Source organism: Entelurus aequoreus, linkage group LG06 (genome assembly GCF_033978785.1).
Source record: "Entelurus aequoreus isolate RoL-2023_Sb linkage group LG06, RoL_Eaeq_v1.1, whole genome shotgun sequence".
Lineage (NCBI taxonomy): Eukaryota > Metazoa > Chordata > Actinopteri > Syngnathiformes > Syngnathidae > Entelurus > Entelurus aequoreus.
In genome coordinates this window covers 36,872,677-36,891,478 of record NC_084736.1, presented here as the reverse complement: position 1 = coordinate 36,891,478, position 18,802 = coordinate 36,872,677, and the positions used below count along the sequence as shown (strand labels likewise).

The 18,802-nt window shown below is 40.3% G+C and overlaps 2 protein-coding genes across 2 annotated transcripts in view; one reads left to right on the top strand and one right to left on the bottom strand.

Annotated features, from left to right (window-relative positions):
- The window catches only part of LOC133652198 (phosphatidylethanolamine-binding protein 4), a 424,418-nt gene that overhangs the window by 352,228 nt on the left and 53,388 nt on the right, over positions 1-18,802 (bottom strand). The gene's annotated exons all lie outside the window — the stretch shown is intronic.
- The window catches only part of LOC133652128 (WD repeat and FYVE domain-containing protein 3-like), an 81,444-nt gene that overhangs the window by 32,789 nt on the left and 29,853 nt on the right, over positions 1-18,802 (top strand). Inside the window, exons 2-3 of the mRNA XM_062050538.1 lie at positions 14,905-15,100; positions 15,164-15,287. Of these exons, the coding sequence (XP_061906522.1) occupies positions 14,921-15,100; positions 15,164-15,287 (304 nt within the window). The 5' untranslated portion in view covers positions 14,905-14,920. The remainder of the gene's footprint in view (positions 1-14,904; positions 15,101-15,163; positions 15,288-18,802) is intronic.

Sequence of the window (18,802 nt, the reverse complement as noted above, 5' to 3'; positions counted from 1 at the left end):
GTAAATACACGGTTAATAATTTTCAGCTTTGCGAAGCTAAAAAAAATAGAAGCTAAGTTGAAATAGAAGCTCGGGATGGTTTCCTGTTGGCCCCGCTGTGGACTGGACTCTCGCTGATGTGTTGGATCCACTGTGGACTGGACTTTCACAATGTTATGTCAGACCCACTCGACATCCATTACTTTCGGTCTCCCCTAGAGGGGGGGGGGGGTTACCCACATATGCGGTCCTCTCCAAGGTTTCTCATAGTCATTCACCGACGTCCCACTGGGGTGAATTTTTCCTTGCCCGTATGTGGGCTCTGTACCGAGGATGTCGTTGTGGCTTGTACAGCCCTTTGAGACACTTGTGATTTAGGGCTATATAAATAAACATTGATTGATTGAAGTTAGCTACAGAGCTAACGTGATAGCAGGCTCAAATGCAGATAGAAACAAAATGTAAAAAAAACCCTGACTGGAAGGATAGACAGAAGATCAACAATACTATTAAACCATGAACATGTAAATACACGATTAATAATTTTCAGCTTGGCGAAGCTAAAAAAATAGAAGCTAACTTAGCTACGGAGCTAACGTGATAGCATCAGTCTCAAATGCAGATAGAAACTAAATTTTAAAAAACCCTGACTGGAAGGATAGACAGAAGATCAACAATACTATTAAACCATGAACATGTAAATACACGGTTAATAATTTTCAGCTTGGCGAAGCTAAAAAAACAGAAGCTAACTTAGATGTGGCGGCTGCGGCGGGCGTTGTACGCTTTTGACGACACCCCGGCCGCCATCAGAGTCGGCAAGAAACATATATTTCCCCAAAGTTACGTACGTGACATGCACATATCGACACGCACGTACGGGCAAGCGATCAAATGTTTGGAAGCCAAAGCTGTACTCACCGTAGTGCGTCTGCTATCCTGCTCAAAACACAACACAACCTCCTGGTGTTGGTGTTGCTACATCCAGCCGCTAATACACCGATCGCACCTACAACTTTCTTCTTTGCAGTCTCCATTGTCCATTAAACAAATTGCAAAAGATTCACCAACACAGATGTCCAGAATACTGTGGAATTTTGTCGAAGAAAACAGAGGTATTTAAATTGGGTCCAAACACTTCCCTTGACCTCGTGACGTCACGCGCATATGTCATCATACCGCGACGTTTTCAAGCGGAAGTTTCCCGGGAAGTTTAAAATTGCACTTTATAAGTTAACCCGGCCGTATTGGCATGTGTTGCAATGTTAAGATTTCATCATTAATATATAAACTATCAGACTGCGTGGTCGGTAGTAGTGGGTTTCAGTAGGCCTTTAATGATGCAGTTACATTAGGCTGACCATATTCTGAAATCCCAAAAGGAGGATATGCGTGCCAAGGCGGGCAGCACGTCAAGGCCGGGACTAGGTGAAAATTTGCCAATGATACTCGAACTTGCTTTACAAATAATATATTTATTTAAATAAAGCATTTTTTCTCCTCTGTTGACAGCAGTGTTGGCGCTAGGAATTTTCAAAATGGGGTCCCAGGGACCCCATCAAGTCATATAAATGGGGTCCCACAGTACATTTTTGGGGTCCGGTCCCACTTTTTTGTAAGCGTTTTTGAAAACAAATGATAAACGTTATCCGTAACATTATCCTGTTATATCTCACATTCTATATTGTGTTTTGGAAAAAGGTTGTCATAAACGTTACTTCATTCATTAAAAAAATAATACAAAAGAAAACAAATGTGTATGCATATGTAAATGTATTCAGTTATAAACATTCATTCACTTTCTTCTTTCCTTCATGGATCTAAACTTTACCGCTGCTGGTAGTTTTTTCAATGTTTTTATTTGATAAGTTGTAGGTGTATTTATTTCAGTATAAAAGTGTAAAAAGTGTTTTGCTTGGGTCATGAAATGATGATAATGGTGTGCCAGGGCATACATACATTTTATATTTAACGCTTAAATCTCTGGAGTCTACATCAACTTCAGATCTATTCCTCATTTCAAAATGTTTTAGTTTTTTTATGTTGTTTTTTTGTTTGTTTGTTTTCCACCCTTTTTTGACAAACAAAACTATGTTTTTTATGGCAAACACACAAAATATGCAAAATCTTCCACCCAAAATATTTTTCAAAGTGGAATATTTGATGTGAAGTAATCGGAACCTTTGATAGGTCAATAATTCATAATAACATTGATTTTGATATAATATTATGTTTTGAGCAATGACAGTTTGAAAGAAAAAACAACAACTTTGTTTTTTTAGTCAACATTGCAATTTTTTCTAAATTACATTTCACCTGTAAGCTTTTTTATTTCACTTTTGTTATGTTTTTGTTTATTTTAATAGTGTTTTTAGAATGTGCTGTGGGCCTTTAAAACATTAGCTGTGGGCCGCAAATGGTTAAAAAAATCAAAAATAATCTGCGTCCTTCCTGATTTCAATGCGTTAAAAAGACACAAAAAGTGTGTTAACGCCAACACTGGTTGACAGTATAACAAAATAAGTCACACTTATATTCTGTAACATTCACAGTTTTGGAAAAAAGTGCAGAGGTAGAAATATTCAAAATAACCTCTTGTATATAATCTAAACATAAATAATGCCTCAAAACAAGTTAATTATATTTAAACAAAAAAAAGCAGACGCGCTCTCGCCCTGCACAGCTATTTTGTGCTTTGTAGTGTCGATATGGGCTTGTAGATCGTTGGCCCCTTTATTTGCCACAGATACTGTATATACGTTCCCGCTTTGCACACAGAGCATTCTGCTTTCCATGTGTCACGGGCAGGACGAAAACACAGATACTTTTCCCGCAAATCATCTGTGAAGTTGCATTTACGTTTCGGCTTCTCTCTTGTGTTCTGTCTGTCTCTCGACTATCTCGCTCTTTGTCTCTGCCCCTCCCTCACGAATGTTGCTGCGTGCGCACACCTTCACAATTTGTTTTGTTTTTAACCCCTTCTTAACCCTGGACGTACATTGAAAATACACGCAACCCTAACTCGAAATACCGGACATTTGAGGCATTTAAGAAACTGGACAGCCCCGCAAAAGAGTACATGTCCGGGGAAAAGAGGACGTATGGTCAGTCTAAGTTACATTATTATATCAACTATCAGAGACAGCTTCAGGAAACTCTTCATTTAACATAATGCCTTTTTTTGCTGCTTTAACACAGCTCAATCAACACAGAAAAAGGTAAAGTGATATAACTTAGTTGTCAACTGTAGGGTAGGTCAATAATGCTTGTCTTTCTCTCAGAAAGACAGGGCTTTGCTGTCCGTAACGCAAGCATGCACACACGCACACACACCGCACAGTGAGCTAACGTTACGCTAAAAGCTAATTAGCCTTCACCTCAAGGACTGCGAGCGAGCTGAGATGCCGTTTATGTTTCTAGAACGTCAACGGGCTCATAGTGATGTTACTAGTAGTTGACTGGGAGGTGTTTATTATAATTTGGGGAGAGTCCACTGCCTTACCTGCTAAACACCTTTCTGCTCACTCCACCACAGGAGCATTGACTGCACGCGCTCTGAATATGCACTGCTGATTGGCTGTTACCGCTTTGCGTGTAACCAATCAGATGGTTGTGTGGCTGGGACAATGCTGGGTGCTGCAGAGACGTACTGACAGAGGCAGAGGCAAAATTAAGCAGAGCAGCTTGTTAAGACTTTAGTTTAGGCGGTGGCGCTTTGTTGTTAAGGCGGCTTTAACAACAAAGCGCTGCGGGAAACCCTGGTGTGTATATAAAATATGTATATATTACATGTTATTATGAATGTTACTACATTACATATATACTTACATCATGTATATGTTACATGTTATTATGAATGTTACTACATGACATATATACTTACAGTGTGTATATAAAATATGTATATATTACATGTTATTATAAATGTTACTACATTACATATATACTTACAGTGTGTGTATAAAATATGTATATATTACATGTTATTATGAATGTTACTACATTACAAATATACTTACATCATGTATATATTACATGTTATTATGAATGTTACTACATTACATATATACTTACATCATGTATATATTACATGTTATTATGAATGTTACTACATTACATATATACTTACATCATGTATATAACATGTAAATATTACATGTTAATATGAATGTTACTACATGACATATATACTTACAGTGTGTATATAAAAATATGTAAATATTACATGTTATTATGAATGTTACTACATGACATACAGTGTTTCCCATAAACTGCCAAGATACCTGTGGCTATGGGCGTGGTAACCATGACATCATCGAGTAATTTGCATAATTTACTACAATGATATGATTTTCTCTAAAAAGGCTCAAAAAATGTATACTTACTAATTAATAATAACAGTTTTGTTTTAAACGTCCATCCATCCATCCATCCATCCATTTTACAATATAATTACAACACTTTATGTACATATTTATATACAGATTTGAACAATAAGTTATTCACTAAAATATATTTATTAATTGTGGTTCTTACAAATATATCTTATAAAATATAAAAGCTAAAATGTCTCTTAAAGCTCTGCCCCTTTAATTAGTGCATACTAAATAATTTAACTTTAGCCTACTACTACAACCATATTATTTACCAGCAACATAAAGTGAAACAGAGGCAGAGGTGTCCTGCCACAGTCAGTAACAAATAAACAGAAAACAGTAGTGGTCAAATACAAATAAGGCAACAAGAGAAGTATCCTACACTTCTCTTTTGTAAAGTAAATCTGAACAGCCTATATGGGCATCTACATCAACTATATGATTTGCCTGAGAAGCTGGACAGGAAAAAAAAAAAAAAAAAAAAATATATATATATATATGTATATATATATGTATATATATATATATATATATATATATATATATATATATATATATATATATATATATATATATATATATATATATATATACATATATATATATATATATATATATATATATATATATATATTTATTATTATTATTATTATTATTTTTTAATTTTATTTTTTTATTTTATTTGTGACGGACGTAATTCTTTTGTGGCGGGCCGCCACAAATAAATGAATGTGTGGGAAACACTGACATATATACTTACATCATGTATATATTACATGTTATTATGAATGTTACTACATGACATAAATACTTACATCATGTATATATTACATGTTATTAGAGGGGGGGTTACTGTTGCGTTGACCAGCATTCCTCCAATGGGGAATTCAAATTGCTAGTCTCTCCCAGATTCTTTTTATGGCAATAAGCTGATGTTTATATTCAATCACCAGGCAGTAGTGCAGATTTTGTGGTTTATTCTCCAATCTTATAGGACAAACGTGAGACCAATCTAGTACACCAGCGTTCCCTCGCCCGGTCTAGCTCGGTCTCCTCCCAAACCCCCGGAAGTCCCGTGATCTTCCCTCTGTCCCTCGCCCCCACTCCCGTTGTTTAGACTACTCCGAGTTATCTCTACTCTGACACATTCCAATCTAGAAGGCCGACACCTTACTATGAGACTCAAAAGAAGCAAGAATACTAGCTATTCTTTATATGACTATAGGAGTTTAGAAAGAAGTAACACTTAAATATGGATATGATTCTGATCTGCTTCCAACAAGTCCCCCTTTAAGATCTTCTAATAAGATCTTTATTACTTGTACAAAACTTATAAAGCACGCCCCACATTAAAGTCTTAAAGTTACCACTTTGCTAGACCCCCTTTAGTGACACTTAGCACAAGGGGCAGTGCGGTTCTGGATGGTCTTGAGGGAGGTTGTTCAGCAAGTCCCTCAACTGCGTCACGAGTCAGGTTGGTTAGTCTCAACGGCGGCGGGGAGTTAGAGAGGCCGCTGAAACAGGAGTTCCAAGGGGTGTTAATTTGGTGACTGGGGTCACCAGTCTAACCATAGCACAAAGCCCAACGGCTGACGTCGGGATTCTAATGTACAATCTGTGCTCCCCACAACACCAGAATAAGTCAGCTCGTGCCCAAGGGCCTATCCTAGAGCCATCTATCAGTGTGGTGCACCAGTAACGGTTGATGTCACCCAATTTGTTGGGGGACGAAGAGGGTCCTGTAATTTGAAAACGCGTGTAATTCAGCTTTTGGGCCACAAAGGGAAGAAGTCGGGTGGCATTGTCAACAGAAGGGTACACATGTCAGTCAACTTAAAAGGGGCGGGGTAAGTGTGGGAAAAGGGACGTCCAGCGGAAGAAGCAACACAGTCACCCAGGTTTTGGCATCCACCTGAGCCACAGGTTGTCTGCACCCGCTCCTAAGGTCAAAGTTACCAGGCCTTCGGTGGTGATGTCATTAGTATGCACAGATGTGAGAGCCTTTGAAACACCACCAAGGTGGGGTGGTACTTTAGGTGCTACAGAGGGTGTAGAGGTAGTTAACGCCCTCTCAAGGACATTCATTTTAATAATTCCTTTAGAGTCTGTATCAGTCAGGTCAACCCCCAAAACAACATAAAAGGGACGATGGGCACCCCTTACCATAGTATGTTGTCTGCATCCGACACCAATGGTTCAGGGTTGAGTCGTAACAAAGATAGAGGTTATTACCACGGTAATAGCTATTGTGTCCCCCGTAATTAATTAATGTAGTTATGCTGAAAACAAGCAAGAAAAACTAAGAAACATTTAGCATACTGGATTGGTCTCACACAAGGATATACAATATAGAAGTTGAAAAGAGTAATGTAGGTAGAAAATCTCTCTCGTCTCCTGGGCTGAGGGGCAGATGTTGTGGCGATGTCAGCAATGACATCCCCTGGTGATCTGTCAGGTTCTTCAGCAGTAGTGCAGAGGGAGAGGTGGTACCAGGTGTCCCCTCCACCAGCCAGTCGAAGGGCGTGGAACGTCCGTTCCACGACCTTGAAGGGACCAGTCCACCTGAGCTCCGTCCACTTGCGTTTGGTGACCTTGATCTTGACCCTCTCAGCGGGCGGAAGGGAATTTGTACAGAAGAACTGGCACACAAATTCTGCAATTTTTTGTGTAAAATACCATTTTGGTTTTACGCTGATTCCTCCTTCCATTGGGGGCTGCTGGTCCTGTGAATGGCTGACCTGTATGCAGCTCATAGGGTGAAAAAGGGCGGTAAAACAGTTTTATTCACGGACCTTCGAATGATCAATAACACTAATTGCAACATGTCAATTCAATTAAATTTGGACTGTGCACAGATTTTAGCCAATTAGTTTTTGATGTTCTGGTCCATCTTTTCAACCTTACCTTGGGACTGACGATGGTACCCCAAACCTGTGTTCTAGTCCGAAAGCCTTTTCGACCAAGGCTAAGTGAGTATTTTTTTTAAATGGTTGCCGTTGTCTGACCTAATCTTTTTGGGGAAACCATGTCGGGGTACTAGGTCATTCACAAGTCATTTAATTACTGATATTGCATCCTCTTTTGAGGTTGTTGTTGATTCCGGCCAACCACTGTGATTGTCAACACAAGTCAGTACGTACTTTTCCCTTGTACCGTATTGATCATATCAGTGCAATCAAAGACTATACATGGTTCACCCTCACCTCCTCCATATTCTAAATTTGATCTACTAAACTACTATCGATGTGTAAAATCGTTATTTTCAAATTAAAATTAGTTATAACTTCTTACCCACGGGAAAAATGTTAAAACTATGGAATGTGTCAGTCGGATGATTGTCGATTTTGTTCCAAGGAGTCTGTTTCCACCCTCACTCACCCCCTTCTGTTTCTGAAAAAAGGACTGTGTTAGTCATACTATCACTTTCAGAAACATCTAAGAAAAAGGTCAGCTAATAGTCAAGTAGCGGAGGACAGGTCATGTTTGAGGTCAATGAAAGTCTCTTTAGCCTCTGTAGTCCACTGGGGGGTGGTGTTAGGGTAGGGGACCCTTTAGCAATATCACAAGTAACTCAAACTCAACTAAACCCTAACTTTTATGTAACTTATTCAATATGGTGAAAGTAACAAAATATGCTTATATTTATATTGTCACCAATACTAGAAAAATACCACCCTTATGGCGGATGCTTTAGCAATAGTATTTTTGAAATTTTACCACACCTGGTGGCCCCAATAATTCATTAAGTCAAGCTCATGTTGTAGAAAGTCGAATGATGCGGACATGTTTGTTACTGAATACTTTCTATCAGACTTCTGCCATGGCAATTTTGTGTATGTAATGAGCAACTATAATTATTTGATATGCTTAAATGTGTAATGTGTCGTTTTAGCTCAGCTGTTGTGTAGCTGCTAGCTCCTCGTAGCCTACAGGTGTCTAAAGTGAAGCCCATAGTTATGTGTTTAACATAACCCTGGGCTAAACCTAAACAATTGAAAATGGGGTATTTGGGTGTCGGTGTAATGTTTGGCAGCTACGCCGTGTCTTATCATTGTACCTAAGTTCTTTGGTTTTATAGGCGAGACAGAGAGCAAGGGAACAATGTGGGACATCAATTGTGTCCATCTTATACCATGCTAGCTGTTGCAAAGATAGGTCAACATGAGCAGCCACACCTTGAGTTCCAACATATATAAATAATCATAACATATGGCGAGTCGGGTGGCAGAACACACGGAAGCATCTCAGCCAGCCAGGGTTTTCACTGTTAGAGCAGTTGGATGTCAGCCATTCCTGTTGTTTCAGGCTGTGGTATGAGCTCATGGAGGAGCCTTGGTAGTGGTGTCGCAGCTTGCTGGTTGAGCAGTCAGGTAACACCAGGAAGGTTCCTTCTGTGCGATTTGAATGTCAGGGTACAGTCTGTAAAGGAGGTCCAGCAATCTGAACCGGAAGTGGTTTGGTGACAGGTAACCTTCTTGTGACCCCAGCGAAGCCTTTGACCTTTAAAGAGGAAGCACACAGTTTTTTTTGTACCTCTGCATTCAGAATCGAATGGGCGGCTGCCGTTGACCCTCATGTCCAGTAGGGGTCCTGTCGGTACTTCCTGCTGGGGCTCCTGATGTGGGCGTCCTCTGCCACGCCTTCGTGTTCGTTTGTTGGCACGACGGAACCTTTCCTGTTCGGAAATGTTCGGACAGTCACGACTCCAGTAACCAGGCTGGTCACAGCCGAAACAGTTTCTACCCCAGACTGGCTTTGAAGCATTTCGTTGTCCACCACCCGAGTCCAACCGTCTGGTCGCACGTCTGTTGAGGATTCTTTCCTCCACCTGTTGGAACTCAAAAGCAAGGTCACCCACTGCTGAATATACCCTAGCTGATCTTTGACCTTTTGGTTCTTTTAACTTTTTATCTTCAGCGATCTGTAATTTAAGTAGTCGTTTCCTTGTTGCTCTGTCATTAACCTTATCATTCTCATCTTTGCTTAGCCCAATGTTGCATGGGATGTTTAAAATGTCACTGCCATATGTTGTTTTTGGCACCGTGTATATCAGGGTTAACTTTGTCCAAAGTGTTTGGCCAAAGGTTCCCTCCCTGAGGTACAGGTGGGAAAGCAAGGTCAACAATGGCTTGCATGTATGCATCGGCAGGAGACTTATATTGAAGTAGGCCCCTATTGTTAATGTCATGTGTCAAAAATGTCTGGTGTGCACTGCCCTCTGCTGGAGGAAAATGGTCAGACGTGCAAAATAAGGGGTTAATACTTTCTCTTTTAACGTTGATGTTCCAGGTAATTTAATGTTCAGTGAATGTATAGGATAGGCCAATATAAGCTTTGGCTTCCGCCTATTCGTTTTTAGGTAATTCTTTTTCTTTTCTTTTCTGTGTGTAAATGTGTATGATTGTTAATATGTCTAATCTGTACTGTTAAACTGCTCACACAAATTGGTTGATGGTTGATTATATGACCAAAATAAACCTATTTCATTTATTCATTCATTATCTATCGCACTCATAGTTTTATTCCATTTTGCATGTAATTATTCCTATTGATTTCTTCCCATTTCACTCAAACAACTAAACAAACAAACAAATAAACAAACTTGCAGCTAACCACAATCAACAGCATACCATTTACGAATACCTTCATTTGTCACTTTCTCATCTTTTCTTCACTTTCGTTTTCCTTTACAAACAACATCCTGTATCCATCTCTTCCTTACACTTCACACAATGTTTCTATTTTCTGTTCTCCTAGAAACCATTCACGTAACGTAAGGTTATAAACATCCTTTTCCCATATTCTCTCAAACCATCCTCTTCACCCTCAATCTTCCTTCACCTGCTCTCTTTTTCTCTCTCTCTCCTTCTCACTGGAGTAGGGGGCGGTGGCCTAGTCAAAGTCTGGGCGGGTCGTTTGAGTTGTCTTGCGCATGCGCGGCAGGCAAAACACCAATCAGTCTATTCTGTCCTATGTGTCTCATTAATCATCGGTTCTTTTGCTGCATTTCGTTTTTCCACGTAATCCCCGTTTACTTTTATCATACGCCAAACTCTTAAATTCTCGAGCACCAACCCTGTTCCATTTTCACCAGCGCACACACACACACACACGCACGTGTAAGCACATGAGCAAGCAAGCGCTTACGCACACACACAAGCACGCGCAACCTGCAGCACACACATACACGCACACACACACACACACACACACACACAAGAAAAAGCTGCACCTACCCTTATTATCTCTGCGTTTCACTTTACCATAAAACTTCCAGTTACTTTTCTTAATTTACCAGACGTTTGAGTTCACGACTTTTCGAGTATTGTAAACTCCCTCTTAACCCTTTCAAGGAATGTTCTCTTTTTTTTAATTTTTAATTTTATTTTTTACTCTACCTCAATTGATCATTAAACAGTAATGATTCATCACATTTTTCCCCGACCGCCATCACATTCCTATCTGTCACACTTGTTCATGTCAAACCCCGTGGTCATTGTGTCTCTCATGCCCCATCCGTAACCCGAGAATGTATTTCTCGTGTTTTTCATAAGGACTTTAACCTTGAACTCTATTAGGGGTGACCAAATCCCCAGGGCGAACCACACCCGACTATTTGTTTACTCGTCAGTGAAGCAGCCAGTCACGGTAATCTTTATCGTATTATAAATAAGGACTCCAACCTCAGAATTAAAAATACGAACGGACTTTAACCAACAACTTTATCGTATTATTAATAAGGACTCCAACCTCAGAATTAAAAATACGAACGGACTTTAACCAAGAACTTTACCGTATTATTCAGAAGGACTCTAACCTTGCGAATTTAATATACGGACGGACTTTAACCAAGAACTTTACTGTATTATTCAGAAGGACTCTAACCTTGCGAATTTAATATACGGACGGACTTTAACCAAGAACTTTATCAGGCACAGATGAAAGATTCAAGACACAATGACATGAGTTGACCACTATGTACAACTATTATATAAAATGGCGGACAGGGCAAAAATGCAATCAATCTATCAAAATCACCACTCTGTGCCTGGGATTACAAAACAGCGTTTGACTTACAGACTTCAGGACAGACTCCTAAAGCAGATTTTATATAAAAAGGCTCTGCTCACCTTGTATTGGCCATTTGAGTCTGTCCAGAAGATTGCAAGAAGCCAGCGTGCCATCTCGGACAAAGCCCCCAAATTGTTGCGTTGACCAGCATTCCTCCAATGGGGAATTCAAAGTGCTAGTCTCTCCCAGATTCTTTTTATGGCAATAAGCTGATGTTTATATTCAATCACCAGGCAGTAGTGCAGATTTTATTTGTGGCGGACGTAATTCTTTTGTGGCGGGCCGCCACAAATAAATGAATGTGTGGGAAACACTGACATATATACTTACATCATGTATATATTACATGTTATTATGAATGTTACTACATGACATAAATACTTACATCATGTATATATTACATGTTATTAGAGGGGGGGTTACCCACATATGCGGTCCTCTCCAAGGTTTCTCATAGTCGTTCACATCGACGTCCCACTGGGGTGAGTTTTCCTTGCCCGTATGTGGGCTCTGTACCGAGGATGTCGTTGTGGCTTGTACAGCCCTTTGAGACACTTGTGATTTAGGGCTATATAAAGAAACATTGATTGATTGATTGATTATTAGAGATGTCCGATAATATCGGCCTGCCGATATTATCGGCCGATAAATGCTTTAAAAATGTAATATCGGAAATTATCTGTATTGGTTTCAACCTCCCGATATTACCGGGAGACTCCTGAATTTCAGTGCCCCTCCCGAAAATCTCCCGGGGCAACCATTCTCCCGATTTCCACCCGGACAACATTATTAGGGGTGTGTCTTAAAGGCACTGCCTGTAGCGTCCTCCACAACCTGTCGTCACGTCCCCTTTTACTCCATACAAACAGCGTGCCGGGCCAGTCACATAATATATGCGGCTTTTACACACACACAAATGAATGCATGGGATACTTGGTCAACAGCCATACAGGTCACACTGAGGGTGACCGTATAAACAACTTTAACACTGTTACAAATATGCGCCCCCCCCATCTCCCGAATTTGGAGGTCTCAAGCGACAACTGTGTAGAACAGACCTGGGCATTGTGCGGCCCGCGGGCCGCATCCGGCCCTTTGTACGTCCCTGTCCGGCCCGCGTGAGGCCAATTATAAATTACAAAATAAATTTTAAAAAGCATCTATTTCGAGTGTGCAATACAACGGTGCTGCTTTTGTTTTGAAAAGCGTTATTTGTATTACTTCCGTGTGGACGTATGCTCGTGCGCGCAGCGGCAATCTCAAATTACAAAATAAATTTAAAAAAACATCTTTGTCGTGCGTGCAATACAACTGTGCTGCTTTTATTTTGAAAAGTGTTATATGTGCGTATGTCCTGTGAGGGAAGGCGCACAGCGGTTATCCCCGAGACGCTAAAAACAGAAAAGTTGATGACGAATGGCGTGTTTTCAACAAGACAAGTAAAGGTAAAGCTGTGTGCTTATTTGTGGTACACACGTTGCTGTGTTTAAAGAATATAGTGTAACGACCTGCTGAAGTAGATGTTGTCTTCTTGAGTTGCGTAAATGAGGAGTGAGGAGACGTGCGTGTGGAAGGAACGAGATATGTTGAGCTGTGTTAGTATAGCTTGCTCAATAAAAGTTTAAAAAGAGCGTCAGACTTCGTGTGCACTTCTTCTGGACGCTACAATTGGTGGCAGAAGTAAAACTTTGCGCATACTGCACTGTTTGTGTGCTACGTCATCGGGAGGTACGTGCCACGTGAGGAGCTCGCCGCAAAGAGAGAGAGAGAGAGAGAGAGAGCGTTTACAGGTGCAGCCACGCTGCTTGCCACGGGGGGAATTCCGCCCTCAATGAAGACTCCCAGGTTTGATGGCAAGGCGAACTGGGAGGCATTTCATCCCACTTGTGACATCAATTGTAGCGTCCAGAAGAAGTGCACACCAAGTCTGATGCACTTTTTAAACTTTTATTGAGCATGCTATACTAACACAGCTCAACTTATCTCGTTCTTTCCAAAAGGAAAACCAATCCTCACTCCTCATTTCCGCAACAGCAACGCTTACTCCTTCTTCGCCAATCACCTTACAGGCGTGCTACGTTCACAACGTTTTCTTATCTGGTTAAATAAAGGTTTTACAACAAAGAGGATGCAGGATAAAGTGACAGAAATTGAAATGTTTGTATTGTAATATACATCAGGAAGTGTTGTGTAAGAAAGTGTTAAAAATAAAACCATCAAAAGCCATCTGCTTTTGTATAAAGATAAGTTAGGTTAAATGAAAATATTATTATCTATCTTACGGTATATCAAAAATAATTTGAGCAAAATTTAATTGAAATATTGTCGGTGTGGCCCTCCAGCAGTGCTCGGGTTGCTCATGCGGCCCCCGGTAAAAATTAATTGCCCACCCCTGGTGTAGAACTACTTTTTTTCGGTTTTTGCTTTTCATCCTTCTTCCGCTTGTATTCATCGTGTATCTCTTTATGATTTTTGAAGAGGTGGGAAATCAAATTGCTGGTATTAAAGGAAGACGTCTTGGTTCCTCCTCGAATAACCAACTTTTTGCAGTCATTGCAAATTGCCAGTTTTTTATCCGTCAGACACACTTTAAAATAATCCCAAACCATATAGACATGGTGTCGTTAGTCAGTCACCGAGCGAGCTGGCTTGTTAGCCACGGCTACAGCACCGGCAACAACACATTTTTGTTGTTGTTATGCTGCGCTCGCGGCGGTTTGATGAGGTCATCAAGCGTCGCCAGTAAACCTCTCATGCTGCAGTCGTCAACTCCTGTGTTGTGTGTGGGAGAGGGGAGAGAGGAGGGGCTGCTGACTGGGATATGTACAGCGGCGTTTTAAAAAGTCATTAATTTTACTTTTTGAAACCGATACCGATAATTTCCGATATTACATTTTAAAGCATTTATCGGCCGATAATATCGGCCTGCCGATCTCCAGAAACAACTGCCCTCCATTTTGACAAGTGAAAGACGGAAGCCATTTTTCCATCAGTCATGAAGTGAGAAAGTTACTGATTTGTGCTAAATGTTAGCGTGGATGGCGCCTCCTAGCAACCAGTCTCTAACGTTAGCGGCTAGCACTTTTGGATGTTGCCATCAACGTGAGAGAGGGTGTCACATGTCTATAAAACATATACCTGGGTTTCATCTGCCTGTTGCCATAGCAACAGCTCTGGGGATCGCTTCTTCAACATCTGAGGTCAAGTTGGCCTTCGTTGAAAAAGTTAATTAACTGTAACAACAGAGTGAATTTTAGTACAGGACAGTCCCATTATAAGGTGTTAATGAACCAGTTTGTACGCGACTGTCTGCTACTGTGGTGTGTAGTGGTTAATGTAGCCCCCTGTTTAATGGAAGTGTGTGTGTGTGTGTGTGTGTGTGTGTGTGTGTGTGTGTGTGTGTGTGTGTGTGTGTGTGTGTGTGTGTGTGTGTGTGTGTGTGTGTGTGTGTGTGTGTGTGTGTGTGTGTGTGTGTCAGGGCGAGCTTTGTGAAGATGAACATGATGAAGAGGATCATGGGGCGTCCGCGGCAGGAGGAGTGCAGCCCGCAGGACAACGCCCTGGGTCTGATGCACCTGCGCCGCCTCTTCTCGGAGCTGTGCCACCCTCCTCGTCACATGACCCAGAAGGAGCAGGAGGAGAAGCTCTACATGATGCTGCCCGTCTTCAACCGGGTCCGCCATCTTGTTTGCAAGTTCAACCTCCTGTCGACGCTAACTCTTCCTGCTCCTCCGCAGGTGTTTGGCAACGCGGCGCCCGGCAGCATGACGGACAAGTTCTCCGACCTGCTCCAGTTCACCACCCAGGTGTCGCGTCTCATGGTGACCGAGATCAGGCGCAGAGCCTCCAACAAGTCCACGGGTGAGTCCGCGCCCAAAAAACACCCGAAACAACACGCAATGCATGTTGTTAACATGTCACACATGTTAGCAGAGGACATGTTGTTAGCATGTGACACATGTTGTTAGCATGTCATATCTGTTGGTATGTCACATGTTAGCATTTGACGCTTATTGTTAGCATGTCACACATGTTAGCATATGGCATGTTGTTAGTATTTCACACATGTTTTTAGCATGTCACGCGTTTTGTTAGCATTTAGCGCATATTGTTAGCATGTCACACATTTTAGCATATGACAAGTTAGCATGTCACACATTTTGTTAGCATGTCACACATGTTAGCACGGCATACATGTTAGCATATGACACGTGTTGTTGGCATGTGGGACATGTTAGCATGTCACATATAGGGCTGGGCAATAAAACAATAACAATATATATCGCGATAGACATGTGATCAATATCAATAGAAAATGGGGTCGATAGAACGTTCGATAATTTCACTGAGTTCTGTTAGAAAAAAATAGGAAGAAAGGCAGAGCCGGAACCGCACGGCATTCTGGGGGGTGTAGGCAGAGGAAGGGCTTTGGCCTCTCGACCTATCACGGCCGAGCCTGAACCGCAAGGCATTCTGGGAAATGCTAACAGGAAAAAAAAAAAGAAAAAAAAAGCAACAACGGCTAGCTGACGACGAGGAGTGAAACGAAACGGGAATATGAGTGCGGCAGCACGAGACGAAATTGTAAATAAAAAAGGAAACGTCACGTCACCAGTTTGGCAGTATTTTGGATTTTTTCAAATCCGATACGAATCAGAGTAATACTGTTTGCAAACTTTGCAAGGTCGTCGTCCCGACCAAGTCTGGGAACACGACACACTTATTTTACCACCTGAGCCGCTCTCACCCGCTGGAGTACAGCAGTATCAAACAGCCACAACCATCTACATCAGCCGGTGCAAGTGGAACAGCACCGAAGCGGCAACAACAGACCACCATCGTCTCGATGGTGGTCTGTTGTTGCCGCAGACAGTATTACTCGGCAGCAGTGCCATACGACAAAAATTCAAAACATCATAAAGAAATAACGGATGCAGTGGTGTATCAATTAGCGAAGGACATGCTAGCGCTCAGCATAGTTGAGAAGTCTGGGTACAAGAATCTCATACACGTGCTCGACCCCCGTTATGTTCTACCTGGCCGAAAGCACTTTTCCAAGACAGCTATTCCTAAGCTTTACACAATGTGCAGGGAATCCATGGAAAAGGAGATACTGAAGTTGGTTTGATTTGTCCATAAATGACTGAAGAGGGTAACAGGTTTGTTTTGTCACTGATGTTCAGACGCAAGTTTATTCCGATGTTTACAATATTCTGTAAGACATGTTTGTTTCTGCTTGCTTAATGTGACTGTTATTTATTTGCATATATTGTTACCAATATGGCTTTAAAGCCTGAGTTGTACACTACTAATTTCTTAATTACAATACTTTGCACATTTTGTTGGATTAAGCATTTATTTAATGTCAATATTTGCACATCGACCAGTATTTTCATTTATCTGACTGTTTTTCATAATGCTGACCTCGTTCTAAAGGTTAAAGGTTATATTTAAAATAAAAGTATTTATATTCAGCCTTTTTTCTCCTGGTCTTTATTTAGAATAGGTTTTTTTTTTTTTTTTATCAATAATTATCGATATCGACTGATATGAAACACTTATATCGTGATACATTTTTTAGTCATATCGCCCAGCCCTAGTCACATATTTTGTTAGCATGTGACAGGTGTAACACGTGTTAGCATTTTCCACATTTTTAGCATGTCACACATTTTTTTAGCATGTGACACATAATGTAAATGTGTTTAGCATGACACAAATGTTTTGTTAGCAATTGCTGGAGTTTTCAGCATGACATGGATGTTTTGTTGGCATATTGCAGATGTTTAAGCATGATACAGATGTTTAGTTAGCACATTGCAGGAGTTTTTAGCATGACGCAGATGTTTGGTTGGCATATCACAGGTGGGTTTTTTTTGCATAACACAGATGTTTTGCTAGCACGATGCAGGTGTTTTAGCATAACACAAATGTTTTGTTAGCATATTGCAAATGTTTAAGCATGACGCAGAGGTTTTGTTGGCATATTGCAGGAGTTTTTAGCATGACACAGATGTATTATTAGCACATTGCAGGTGTTTTTAGCATGGCGCAGATGTTTTGTTAGCACATTGCAGGTGTTTTTAGCATGACACAGATGTTTTGTTGGCATATTGCAGATGTTTAAGCATGACACAGATGTTTTCTTAGCACATTGCAGGAGTTTTTAGCATGACACAGATGTTTTATTAGCATATTGCAGGTGTTTTTAGCATGACACAGATATTTTGTTAGCATATTGCTGGAGTTTTCAGCATGACACAAATGTTTTGTTAGCATATTGCAGATGTTTAAGCATGACACAGATGTTTTGTTAGCACATTGCAGGAGTTTTTAGCATGACACAGATGTTTTATTAGCACATTGCAGGTGTTTTTAGCATGACACAGATGTTTTGTTAGCATATTGCTGGAGTTTTCAGCATGACACAAATGTTTTGTTAGCATATTGCAGATGTTTAAGCATGACACAGATGTTTTGTTAGCATATTGCAGGAGTTTTAGCATGGCACAGATGTTTTATTGACATATTGCAGGTGTTTTTATCATGACACAGGTGTTTTGTTAGCATATTGCAGGAGTTTTTAGCATGACACAGATGTTTTGTTTAGGCTGACCATATTCTGAAATCCCAAAAAGAGGACACATATGCGTGCAAAGGCGGGCAGCACGCCAAGGCCGGGACTTGGTGAACATTTGCCAATGATACTCGAACTTGCTTTATAAATAATTTTTTTTTTTAAATAAAGCATTTTTTCTCCTCTGTTGACAGCAGTGTTGGCGCTAGGAATTTTCAAAATGGGGTCCCAGGGACCCAATCAAGTCATACAAATGGGGTCCCACAGTAAATGTTTTGGGTCCCACTTTTTTGTAAGCGTTTTGAAAACAAATGACAAATGTATGCATTATCCTGTTATATCTCACATTCTATATTGTGTTTTGGAAAAAGGTTGTCATAAACGTTACTTAATTCATTAAAAAAGATAATACAAAAGAAAACAAATGTGTATACATATGTAAATGTATTCAGTTATAAACATTCATTCACTTTATTTTCTTCATGGATCTAAACTTTACCGCTGCTGGTAGTTTTTTCTATGTTTTTATTTAATAAGTTGTAGGTGTATTTATTTCAGTATAAAAGTGTAAAAAGTGTTTTGCTTGGGTCATGAAATGATGATAATGGTGTGCCAGGGCATACATACATTTTATATTTAACGCTTAAATCTCTGGAGTCTACATCAACTTCAGATCTATTCCTCATTTCAAAATGTTTTAGTTGTTTTTATGTTTTTTTTGTTTGTTTGTTTGTTTTCCGCCCTTTGTTGTCAAACAAAACTATGTTTTTTATGGCAAACACACAAAATACGCAAAATC